Source organism: Pavona decussata, unplaced genomic scaffold, assembly GCF_977016875.1.
Source record: "Pavona decussata unplaced genomic scaffold, jaPavDecu1.1 SCAFFOLD_109, whole genome shotgun sequence".
NCBI classification, from domain to species: Eukaryota; Metazoa; Cnidaria; class Anthozoa; order Scleractinia; family Agariciidae; genus Pavona; species Pavona decussata.
This window is the reverse complement of record NW_028145523.1, coordinates 540,186-553,224: the sequence shown is the minus strand read 5'-3', so window position 1 is coordinate 553,224 and position 13,039 is coordinate 540,186. Positions and strand designations below refer to the sequence as shown.

Here is a 13,039-nt window from a genome sequence, read left to right as displayed (position 1 = left end):
AAAATTGTGATTTAAATCTAATGTCGCCCATATTGGAGGTCGCCAAGGTGAAGTCGTTGCATTCCAGGAGGGCCATGTATTAACAGTACCACCTTACCTTACAGAAGCCATCAAAAGCTATCTTAAAAAAGATAAAACGTTTCCAAAATGTTTCCAAACAGGACAGTATCCAGTTCCTATCCATTGTAACAGTGCATGAGTTTGCATGTACTTAGGAGAGTCAAAAGACCGACTCCAGAAACGTATCTTTAAATGACGGAAATAGCGATCGAAGCAGTCTTACGGGAAAACCGTGAACCTGTCTTTAGTCATCATCGAACGAATTTCATTCAATTTCAACCATTAACAGTTAGCAATTCTGACATAAGCCCGCTTTTCGTATATTTATTTTTTGAGACTTTTACTCCAAAAGGTACTGGTCGTTTTTCCTTTATACACCCCAGGCCTAAGGAACGCAACTTCGTCTTGACAGGGGTACCGCTTGTGGCTTTGAACTATCTACAACCTACGCTGCAAGCGTTTCCATTTGTGCGTTTTTCGCTATTGACCGCGCGGAATTTGGGACGTGAGCGAAAAAAACGGAGAAGGGGGGAAGGGAGAGGAGAGGAAGGAAGCGCTTGCAGGCAACCCCAGGATTTTGCAGAACGCGTTCGCCCACAAACGGAGTTCTGATTGGTGCGGATGGAAGTGATGTCTGTCAACTACTTGTCAGCCACATTCAGATGTAGTTTTCAAGATGGCGAACCATGGCATTTTCGATTGCCCTCGGAAATTAAAGTACTTGATGTCCTTACTGAGCGTGGATTAAGCCGATCTTTAAAGAAGACCAAAGAAATAAATTCGGCAACTGTGGCTTGGAGGAGATTAATAAATATGAATAAATGAAACATATAATATGGACTCACAATATGACTAGCTCTCAGTTAATTGGCTTGATAGTTCAGTTGGTAGAGCACTGCACTGCGATCGCAGAGGTCATGGGTTGGAATCCTGTTCAAGCCTGAATTTTTTTCAGGTTTTCTTTTCGTTACTGCTTTTAATAGTTGAGTAAATAAGTGCGAGGATTTTTCTTCTATTTAAGGATATTAATTTGCAGTTCTCCCTACCGTTTGGGAAAAGCCTAATTTTCCAGCCTCTGATTCTCTCAAAGAATGCAGACTGTGCGTTGATTATTTGTCCCCTTAAAAGTATCGTGAAAGAGCAGCTATTGGAAGCATGACCAATGGGCATTTTGGCAGGATCTCTTCCAGAGAGCAGTAGCTAGAAGTCTCGAAGACATCGAAAGCGGAAAGTATCAGCTGCTGTTTCTATCGGAAGAAGATGTGCTTACGAAAGAGTTTCTTGCGTCGCTTAAGAAAGAGGGCAGCGCATTTCACCAACATTTCGGTAGCGGCTACCCATTGAACCTGTTTGAAAAAAAAATTATCAGATGTCAAATTTACAGAAAGGTCATCGGCATTGAAGCAAAAAAACATACATAACCGCCGAAGAAATATTGCCTTTTGTGACACAATATCAACTATCGGTGCCCAAACTCAAACATGTTTTGATAAAAAAAAATGGCACTTAAGACAAAACCAGCTTTTCCTACGATAAGACTTCAAAGAGCCACCACTTATTTCCTTTAAAAAAGGAAAATCTCAAAATGGCATGCCTGTAAATACAAAGAATATCACAAAGAGGTTACATTTCCAAAACGTTTTCATTGTTAGGTCTGTCACTCCTTGCTATTTTTTTCCATTAAAAACTCTATGGAAACGCTTGCTTTCAAGCTAGCCAATAGCGAGCTAAGAAACGACCTCTGATTGGTGCAATTCTAACCGACTTCTGATTGGTTCAAGTTTTCTAAGACAAGATGGCGGAGTTGGCTGGAGAATTGTGGAGCCAAAATAATGATTTTTGTAAGGTTTTCGAGACACGCGAGATGATTTTTTCCCTGCTCTACAGAAAAAAATGATTCAACTGTTTCGTGCGAGGAATCTGTGATGTAGTAAGCGCGAAATTCAGTTATAATTTGCCAATATCAGGCTGCTCGTACTTGCTCCTTCCAACAAACACCATCATCAGACCGCAGAAAAATGTCACGACCTATTTAATTTTGGAAAGAGGGTGAAATACCGAGCGGTAATGTGCCGAGTTACCATTGGTCATCATCTCCGTTATATTTTGATATTAACGGAGTCAACCGCTTATTATTCTCTGTGAGTGGTGTCTTGACTGTAATAATTTCTTATTTCAGTAGTTTTCAAAGCTTTGGTAAGTTGATGTAAACTTAGGTTAGATCACTTGCCATAAATGATTTGTGGATGTTTATAGTCAATGCGATAGGGGTTGCTCAACTTTGAATTATAGAAAGTCTGAAATGCCCTGCCCGGGAAAAAATCTCTGAATCCGCGCCTCCGTGACAGTGTCCCTTTAAAGGGGCAGTGTCACCTATTTTATGCGTCACTATGAATAGCCAAAAAACGTTTTTTTTTTTTTTTTCAATGGAATCGTTAGAATAATGGTTCAGTTTTGTTAACAATAAACCTACTAGAGCACAGACGCTACCATCAGTTATGTTTGCCTGCGGATGGCTAGGATGGAAGTGGGTTGCAACTTGAAAAAATTGGCCAATTTTTTCAAGTTCTTCCTGTGTATTTTAGAGAAGTCGCTAAAAATTAGTTGTGGTTTGTTCTTTCTAGGAGAAAAACCTTAATATTTCCTTCCCGATGTTGTAAGAGCAATTTCATGTTATAAAACAAGTTCTTTGTCAAATACTTTAGCAGTCTTGACCAAAATACAGCAAAATCGCCGTGACAGTGTCCCTTTAAGCACCCCTCTACCCTTCTATTGTGTATTTTTAGAAAGTCTGGTCAGTTTGAAATAAATCTTTGGCGACTATTGTGGTTAAACTAGCGTTTGAGCTAGATCTAATCCATTCAGGCTCTTATTAGCAACCAGAGCCTATCTCTTTATTTTTATTTATTTATGTTTTTTTATTTTTACATTTATGGCCATTTTTTGATGGAATGAATCTGTGACTTTTCGGCTCCACAGCCTGACAAAGTGTCTCTTCTTAGGTCAATGGTTTTCTCTTCTCGAAGAGAAGCTTGCCCTGGCTCATGTGTTGCTTCATTTCCCAGGCCGTGCAATCCTTCCAAGAAGTCATTATGCTCGGGGTCAATTTTAAGACCCAAGGAAAGCATACTTATCACTTTCGGCAGAACAACAGCGAGAAAACAATGATTTTTCTCCGGTTTCTGGACTTTATATAGCTTAAGTTAGTTTTATTCCAGCAAAGCGTAGAAATTTCTCCTCAATCGATCGCTTACACTTATATGAGTGGAGTTTCATTGTTTTCTGGAGGAAGAGCTAAATAAGAACATAATAAAAATGTTGAACTGAGCTACAACTGTAAACAGGTGATTTTTTTCCACTGGTGATTGCGGCGAAAAGACATATCACTGCTCTTGGACTAGCTGCTCCGTCCACAGGTCCGGTTGCGTTTTGGGTCGTAATGGGAGGGAGACGAACAATTCCACAGGCAGTACGTCCTACGCGTACGAAAATGTGATGCTAGACAAAGAAGCAGCGATAATCAGTTGTCTCTCTTCTAGTGCAATTCTGTCGCTTCTGGCTTCCGCTGTCAACTAATTTTACTTATTTTAATGAATATTAGGTCGATTAGAAAAATCGATAGATCTTTGAGTTCTGATTTAAAAAAGAAATCAGTAAGTTCTGATGTGCTTTTGATCTACTTGTACCGCGGGAAATGATAGTAATATTTAGGTAATGAATTTGGCGTAATTTGCCTAGCCTACGAACGCAGACGTATTTCCGGCTGTCGCTTCACTCCGCCGGAGAGAAGCGACAGCCGGAAATACGTCTGCGTTCGCAGGCAAAGAGTTGCCTGGATTAATGAATCCTCGTCGTATTTTTACTGTCTGTGGATGGTTTATGAAAGCTGGAAATAAAAGTTCAATGATTTATTTAAAAGAAAACCAAAAGTACTGGATCAAATTGTCATCCTTCACCGGGTTACCAGAGAGTCAAATATCAGTTTATAACGGATACTAAATTGTCAGAAAGCGCATGAGTCGGCACGTATGTTCTAAGAATAATTCATTCAGTTCTCTCTTAGAACGCTGGACCTTGAACTTCAAACTGTTCTGAAAAGCGGTTTCCACGTTTCTTTTTGCCAAGTTGTCTATATGTAATTAAAATAATTTAGATACAATGAAAGTTACATCAATGCGAAAAGAAATCAACGCTTTCCGTATTGGGATTTAAAACTGAACACCTAACCCTTAACGTCTGGTATGAGGTTTTATTTTGGTTTGTTCATTATCCAATTTTTTTTCTTGTCTTGTTTCACTCTCGGCAAATAATTTATATAATTCTTGAATTTTATGTAGTTTGCATGCGTGCGTGTATCCTCGGTGATGATAACTGAACTTGCTCGCCATGTTATTACTGTCTGTTGATGATTTATGAGATTTGGCATGAGACTAAATTAAACTGGGAAACTAAAACCAGTGAATCAAATTGTCAACCAGAAACAGAACTTTGTCATCAGAACGGACACGAAATTGTCCGAAAGCGCTGAAAGTCAGGGCGTGTGTTCTAACAGCCATTAACTAATCCGCTGGATCCGTTAACTTGCTTTAAAAACGGTTGCCACGTTTCTTAATAACGCCCTCCTCTAATGATATATGGTAATAAGTTGTCTTCTCATGAAATCTACGTAAAATCCATTTGTTGGGAGAATTGTCTGTTTCGTTTGAAATGGCTTGCAAAGTCGCATCGGTCCATGGCAAAAGAGTGGTGATGCTTTATATTTTTATTTTCATAACCATCCCCATCGGCTTAATGGTTCCTTTTCTCTGGGTGGAAAAAACGTTTTGTTGGAGAATTCAGTAAGTACGAGATTTTATAATAATACTTTAACTTCCCCGTAATTAGATGGCCTATCACACTGAGCAGTGTTTGGCCTTAGCTTATTCTCAATTTATCATACTACCCGTCGACTGAGAAAATGATTAGTGATTTGAATGAACGCTAATCCGATCAGGAACAACTTTCGAGAAAATGTAAGCGGGGAAAAGTGTCTTCATGAATTATTGTTTAAGAGAGTTTAAAAAGATTCTTTGCAATGTCACGTCACACAGATTCTTGATATTTAAGACGCATAAAATGTACTGTACTGCTGTCTACACTCTGAATATTGTTTCTTGACCTTCCTAAAACAAGAAAAATGATTTTCCCACATTTATAATGATCGTACAGTAGATATATAGCCTTGTTCAATGTATCATTATCACAATGTATGCATTATTACGCGGGATGCCCTGGGGCAGAGTGCGTCAAGATTTCGGTCGCCTTTCTTTTTACTTGGGCGGAGCGCCAAGTTATAAAATAGGATTTCTTCGTATACGCCAAAACGCAGTGATCTACTGCGCGTGCGCTACATGTTGTTCGAGTCTGCGAGTCTGCAATCTCGTTCCCAGAGGCTGCGTTCCTTTTGGTCAGCACCAAGGAAGCAAGACCTCTAAACCTCTGGGGATCGGATCCTTGCTTTCGGTTTCTGATTAGCCCAGAGCGGCCACCGCTGGCCTTAAACGTGCGCGGGCTCTGGGGACGAGATTGGCGAGTCTGCATATAATCATCATAAGCCGCCATTACGAGACAAAAAACAAGGACGTAAAATTAACACAACGAATATCGTATTCTTAAAAGAAAACAGCTAGTATGTGTGTTGTCTGCTAACTCCTTCCATTGAACGAAACTAAGGGGCAACTTTCCTTTCAGGACGGATATTTTCCAAAAGTTCGACTTCAATTAACCTCAGACGCTCTTTTGGCTCTTCTCGATAGATCCCCATTCGGTGTCAAACGTAATCGATAAGATCAGGCCGTAAACACTGAATTTACATACAGCCGAGCAAAACATTTCATTTCTCTGGCCGCAATATGAAAAAGAAAACGTTCAATTAACTTTAAAGATTCAAGACCATTTCGTGGGTGAAAGGCTTAGGGTAAAGTAGGAAACTAAAACTAAAGCTTCGAAAAAAATTTCATCCGGGGTCCAGTGTGAGCGATAAGATCTATTCACCAGAACAAATGTAAACACTGAAAGTTTGCTAATGCCTAGTGACAATCTACGCTTGACGAATTAATTTCTTTATTTACGTTCACTTGGATAAAACCAAAATGTGATCCTCACGGGAAAACAGGGAAAAAGGTGAACGCACGGGCACGCCAAATTGACACGCTAAACGCGCGTAGAATCTGGAAAAAAAATCTTTCCTTCGGAGTCGAGTGTTAGCGAAAATAGCAACTTTAGCACCCGGGCTTTAGCAAAACTGAAAGCCCCTTCCGATGTTACAAAACTTGGAAAGAAGCCGTCGTTTGGATGCAGAAAGGAATTGCCACGCTGAAAACACCGGGAGGAAATCGGTCACGTGCTAGGCAACCAAAATCGTTCACATGTATCAAGTTTCATCCGGCGACGCGGTATTAGGAACGAAAATATTTTCGGTGGTTGTTGGAAGGAAAACTGGACGGTTTCTGCTTGTTATTCAATCGCCACGGGAGCTGCAGTGTCTTTCCACTTTATAAACCCAGCTTCTTTCATTTAAAGCCCTTTTAAATCCTGGAAACACTCTCTTTTGTGTCATGATATTTTGTCCATTGGCAATCACGCAAAACCACTAACAGAATGAACGTACACTTCGACCTTTGCGTTGCCTTCCAGTGCGAGTGAAGTTTATTTTCTTTTTTGCGTGTTTAATAAACAAATAACTGTAGACATAATTTGAAATAGTTCATTCTTTGGTCACTCACAGAGCGCTTTGATTTTGTCATTAAAGTTCTGTCCTATTCCAGTGATCATGAAATAGATTCGTTGAGTTAACTTTCTGTAAATCGGATGTTCTGTGAGGTTTGTCTTATCCGCACGCGTCCTATATAAAACGCATGTCTTTTCGCACGCGTGTCATCTTGCTCGTTCTGTGTAACATTTTGCGATCGTGCGCTGTGACCAGTGAAAAAGCTGGAACATCTCTCATAGAAAGCCCAGAAAAAAAGGGTATCAGGGTGGAAAGGTATTCGCACAAATACCCCTCTGTCGCCAAAATTCATCATTACCACTGAAACCGCAAATACTCCTTTGTCGCCAAAATCCATCATTATCTTAGATGCACCTCATGGTTACAAAATCCGACGTGTTTAGTATTAAAGAGAGTAATGTTTTATTTTGTTTGCGTGACATTTTCGGTCGAACTACATCACGTTTATCGCAAATATGATGCCTAAGACTCTCAGCGAATCTTTTATCGTTCACCTGTCACCAAAGACTGAACTAACGTGCATGCTCAGAAACTCCTAATACAACGGCGCCCCCACAGCGTCTTGTTCTTCATCGTCTTAATGTCTTCATTAAACCTGGATTAAATCTTCTTCACCCCTAGAAGGGATAATTTTGTCGTCTGTTGTTCTAACTGTCTTCAGTAACGACTGACCAATCAGAATCCAATGTCTGCCCATATATTTACAGGTCTTAGCGGGGCCTAGAAAGGAAGGCTTTTGCCCTACGCGTACAAGATCAAATTTCAGTCTGGTGGAAATGTTGATCGTAAATTTTCAAGACTCTAATATGCCGTTTTCAGAAAGAAAACGAACATTTTTGAAACGGTAAATAGAAAGAATAACTTCTAAGGTGTACTCGACAGTTTAAACGTTGTAAATTGGAGGATTCACGGCGAACAAATTACGCTTTGAAGACAGATTCAAAGCGAAGAGAATCCATCATAAGCTATCATACATCGTCACTGGCGCTGCCGAATTTGTCGAAAATCTTGAACGCTGCTGGGGACCTACCTCGTCAAACAAAATACAGGTTTTATTGTCAATTTTTACTAAAACACTACTCTGATTGACCAGTTCTTCGTGTTCCTAACAGTTTTCGCAAAATGTTTGAAAAACGTGCGCCGCACGAGTCAAGAATAAATTTGTGTCAAATTTGATTCGCAATCCTTTCAAATCGCTTCGGTAAGCGAAAATTCTACTCGTTTGCTTTTTACATGTAAATAAACGCTTAGCCGGACAAGTTTTGAAAGGCCTTTTGTCCGTTTTTCTTCATTAAGCAATTAGACACAAAGTAATGGCTATGTACAGCTATGTAATATTATATTATTATCATATTCCCTTGCATAATGTTTTCATCAGATATTTCAAATTAGGGCACATCTTACTATTCAATTGAGCCATCCAAGTACCACTGAAGTGAAACCTGCTTCTATCCACGAGCTCACCAATGAATGTCTTTGATTATTCATTTCTACGTACAGTCGACTGACCAGACTGACTCCCGATATCTCAAACCTTCAAGGGAAATAGAAAAAGGTTCGAGTTATCGGGAGTTCGAGTTATCGAGGGTAAACTTATCAACTTATATAGTATAATGACCTGAAAGGAAAGGAAAATTGGTTCGAGTTAGCGCGAGGTTCGCGTTAGCGAGGGTTCGAGTTATCGGGAGTCGACTGTATAAACAGATTGTGACTGTGGGTAGCCATTCAAAACATCCCATGTGAACGCCTCCAGGAGTTAAATTAAAATATAGCAGATATAGTCATTTCGTTCAAGCACGACTGAATTAAGTTCGACGTTTAAGGCAGCTCTTGAGCTGCAGTTGAGTCCGACCCGGGCCTAATTACATAAACAATATAAGTAGTTTTCTTATCGTAACATGTACTGGAATCAAACCTCTACTTCAGTGTTCACGCGAAGCCGGCCAGTTTTCGGGGTCCAGGTCCAGAAAATATATTATTGTCAGTACGAACCTCTAAACAAAACTGATTAAAAGGCTTTCGAACTGTCTAGCGAGGGACCGCGATCACCTTCGTGCCGGTTGTTTTATCTTCGCTCGGCTGCATCTCTAACATTCCGAGCTTTATATGAATCTTTGCAGCGGTATGGTTGATTTGAAAACTGAGTTCTATCAAATTCCTAATGTACTAATGTATCTAACTTTTAGCACAAGAAAGCTCCCTGATGTCGAAGCAATTTCACAGCGGAATTCCGGTACCATCTTGCAGCTATCACACGACGCTGGTATGTCGCCAACATGCAAGCCAGAGAACAGTATTTTGTTCCTCAAGACCCATAAGACAGGATCAAGTACATTGACTAATATCTTAAACCGCTATGGTGATAGCAGGGATTTGGTCTTTGCCTTGCCTGCCAATGGAAAGCACAGTTTTTTCTGGCCTACTCCATTTTTCCTTAAATCTACTATGCCAACAAGAAGAACACCAAACATTCTTTGCAATCACGCCAGATACAACGAGGGCCCGATGCACTGGCTTTTTCCAAAGAAAACAACCCGCTACATCACAATGCTCCGGGAACCAGCTAAACAATTTGAATCTGTCTTCAACTATTACCACGCTGATAAAACGTTAAAAGTATCAGGAAACGCAACGTCACCACTGGAGAATTTTCTTCAAAATGCCGAATTTTATTTGAACAAACGACGGGGAGAGGCTAAATTGCTCAAAAACCCAGCGTTATTCGACCTTGGACTTCATACAGAATATCACGAAAATCTCACCGCGGTGGATAACTACATCCATTTTCTTCACCAAGAATTCGACCTTGTATTACTAATGGAATACTTCGATGAGTCGCTTGTACTCCTAAAAAGACGTTTTTGCTGGAAAATCGAGGACATTTTGTATTTCAAACTTAATGAAAGGACGGACAAAGAAAAACAGAACATTACAAGTCACACAGAGGAGGTTATTCGGAAGTTGAATTCGGCAGATGTCTTGTTGTACAATGTTTTCAATCAAACGCTGTGGAAAATGATAGATGAGGAAGGTCCGGAATTCTTTGAAGATCTGGCGCTCTTCCGAAAGAAAATGCAATCAATGGAGACAGCGTGTTTAAAAGAAGGAAATTTTCTGACCAGACCATTTGGTCGTAAGCTAGTTCTAGGTTACGCAGTTAAACCAAATGTCACCAAAGAACTGAAGGAGACCTGCAGGAAAATGATCATGAACGAGATTCCTTATCTGAATTATCTTCGCAAAAAAATGATCGAACAAGAAGAAGCTGTTGACATTGCTGTGAACTAACTGGATCACGCGTTTACAATAAAGATGCTTTAATAATGATTTAACTCAAACCCAGGCTCAGTTTCCTATTTTGTTCATAACCAGTATAAAGTTATGTTGATGAAGGTGGTTGTTGCCTCAGAAGGTATAGTGTTTGAGTTGTTTGGCCTTACAGTGCTGCGTGCTAGCAATACCACTATCACTTATTCATTTGTAACGTTTTTCAACTTTCTGATGGCTTCAGGTCCAGGTAGTCAATTAAATTATAGCAAGCGGAGTTGTTGATTGTTTGAAAGTGAGCATGGAATCACAGGGCGCCTCATCTAAATTAGAAAAAAAAGTGTAGCAAAAGATTGATTGATTGTTGTAGTTCGTGTCTATTCTGTCGAGTTTAGGCTAGGTCGTCAATTAGAACGAATACCCCAGTTTCAGAAATGCTCGGAAATTCCCGACAACATATAATGAATCAAATTGTCAACCTTTACCGAGTCACCAGAAAGTCAACTTATCATTAAGCTGCTTCAGCTATTGAAGTTTTAGTGTATATGTACTTCAATGTGGGTAAAAATTTACTAATCCTGCAAGCAAAGCTGAATGAATGAAAGACTGGCCGTTATACTCGATGATTCCAAAGCAACGATTCGAAAGCTTTGAGTGCCAAAAATGTAACGACAAAGAAGTAACGAGATGTTTAAAAGTAATTCCGTAACAGCTCTTTTCCACTTGTATTTTTAACAAGCAATGATCGCCACAAAGGGGTCAAAGTTCACGTTCACGTGACGAGGGTGTAGAAAAGAGTGGGCGGTGAAACGACCACTCAGCTCTTGAGCGACGTTTGATGCGGAGTGCAACCTCGTCTCCAGGGTTTTCGCGGTATTCAAAATGTCCGAACCGCCATTTTGGATATCACGAGGATCCTGGGCACGAGCCTGAACAAAATGGAAAAATATATTGGAAAAGATATGGCGGCCTGCCTCGAGAAGTCGATTTTAAAAATCCTCTGTCTACGCTTACTTTCGAAGTCGATCTAGGCTTAAAAAGACAGGAAAACTTAATACTTTTTGAGTGGTTTACGAGAAAAATAACCAGGATAAATAATCTTAATGATGCCGTTCCTAATTCATGTAATCCTTTATCTAGTCAGAGAGCCAATAAATAAAGATGGGTGGTCATTTAAAAAGACTTTGACTCTTTCATCTGGTACAAGGACAGCATATATCTATGTAAGCTTATGTCGTTCCAAAAAAGCAAAGACCTAAGGCCCGGAAACCTAAGACCCTCGTATAAACTGAAATGAAAGTTGTTAAATCAATCCCTCTTTGAAAATCATCGCCCTCAAGTGAATTCATTTATAATTCAACTGCTCATACTTGAGTTGCTGCTGTGCTGAACTCTATAAGAGGTTAAATTGATTCTACATTTCAAAATACGAGGACGAGCTTATGCTTTCCACTTTTGCATTTGGGCCGCCATTTTGATAACGGTGAACCTGGAAACCTGTTATTACCGCGCACAGCGAAACCAGCAAATATAAAGGATTGGATTGGACTGGATTTGCAAAAAGAACAAGATAAATCAAAGCCTGATCAGGAAAGACTAAGAAGATGTCTTCGTCTGTAACAAAGATTCGTTGTATCAGGGTTCTTTTCCATACATTTTGCTTTAACGGGGCTTCTACTCTACATAGCGACCAAAGGGGAAAAGAAAAACACGTGCTGGAAAAGGAACGACCTGGGTTAGGAAATCAGGGCAGTCGCTGGAACGGGGGTGCCCGGTAAACACTAGGTGGCTAAGGAGACGCACTATAATCTCTGATTACTGCTGGTATATCAGTTGATGCCCCTTCACACGGCAGCATGCTAACAGCTAGCCAAAAGGTTCTGGTAACCAGAAGGGATGAGGTATCGCCACTTTAAGGGTGCATGCTCAAGAAAGGTTTCCCTTGGCCACACCAAGGGTGTGAGTGGGAATAAAGTTGGGTTTGGGGGTGGGGGGCGGTAATGCCTTTCCACTTCCCACATTTTTTTATTGTTTCTATCCTGTTTCTTATTATGGTTTCCATCCCTTCCTTGGTTGTCCTTGCCTCTACATACTTTTTTCAGTTGGAAAGCAAAACTGAAGTCCAATTATTTTCTAAAGTAGCCTGATCTATTTGAGTCCTGTCCTTTTGGCTTCGCCTTCTGCATATAAAAAAAATTGCCCATTTCATTTAATTTCCCATATAGTCTGGGTTGTTTCAAATATTAGTTTCCTTAAGGCTATACTTTCATACAGAACCGTCAGTCAATCACGAATCTCACCTATACGGTACCCAGTTCTGTAGTCTCTGATTCAAAAACTTCAAGAAAGTTAAAAATAAAATTTATAGAGATGGTGAACAACAAATTTATTTTCCCTTCGACAATTCTGCTACGGTTGCTTCATACATGTGTCACTTGGCCGATAAGTCATCACGTCTCCAATCGGTCCTCAAATCTACAAGAGCCACCCTTAAGCTTCTGTAAACCGCAACGGTTTGCCCAACCCCTTGGAAACTGAAGAAAACACTTTCCTTAGATCCTAGCTCATCAAGCCCGGTACGATCCTACCCATGTCTAGGTCTAAAGTAATGGCTATCACACCGTTTTGATGAATGTTTCTTTCCTGGCAGCCTAATGGATCAACTTCAATCAAGGAACTCCACCTCAAGGGGATAACGCTACTAGCTTTAACTCTAAAGACTTCAGACATTGCTCCTAAGAGCAAGAGGTACAATTCTATATCTGGGCAACTTGAACCACACTTATCCTCCACACTCCAGATTACGTTTCACGTCCGTGGTTCCGCAAGCATCACTTTTCGTGGTATCAAGAATGATGCTTCGAAATCCGGTTTCGACGTTCACCTCCACTGCGACGCAAACAATCTCCTTGACCCCGTTTCTGCCTTACAGACATACATCTC

At 40.3% G+C, this 13,039-nt stretch overlaps 2 protein-coding genes and 1 non-coding gene across 3 annotated transcripts in view; 2 read left to right on the top strand and 1 right to left on the bottom strand.

Annotated features, from left to right (window-relative positions):
- The window catches only part of LOC146470904 (serine/threonine-protein kinase 31-like), a 101,161-nt gene that overhangs the window by 45,050 nt on the left and 43,072 nt on the right, over window positions 1-13,039 (bottom strand). The window lies entirely within an intron of this gene.
- On the top strand, window positions 930-1,002 carry Trnar-gcg (transfer RNA arginine (anticodon GCG)). The gene has a single exon. It is a non-coding gene; the product is annotated as a tRNA-Arg (tRNA).
- Window positions 4,735-10,865, top strand: LOC146470907 (galactosylceramide sulfotransferase-like). The gene is made up of 2 exons (XM_085121459.1): window positions 4,735-4,898; window positions 9,016-10,865. Exons 1-2 carry the CDS (start codon window positions 4,768-4,770, stop codon window positions 10,115-10,117), a joined length of 1,233 nt encoding a protein of 410 aa, XP_084977585.1. The 5' UTR covers window positions 4,735-4,767; the 3' UTR covers window positions 10,118-10,865.

What these genes read in the sequence shown, in the direction of transcription:
- LOC146470907 (XM_085121459.1), top strand. Translation starts at nt 4,768, where the DNA reads ATGGCTTGCAAAGTCGCATCGGTCCATGGCAAAAGAGTGGTGATGCTT. An exon ending in ACGTTTTGTTGGAGAATTCA is followed by an intron (nt 4,899 to 9,015) that starts GTAAGTACGAGA and finishes TCTAACTTTTAG; the next exon opens with CACAAGAAAGCTCCCTGATG.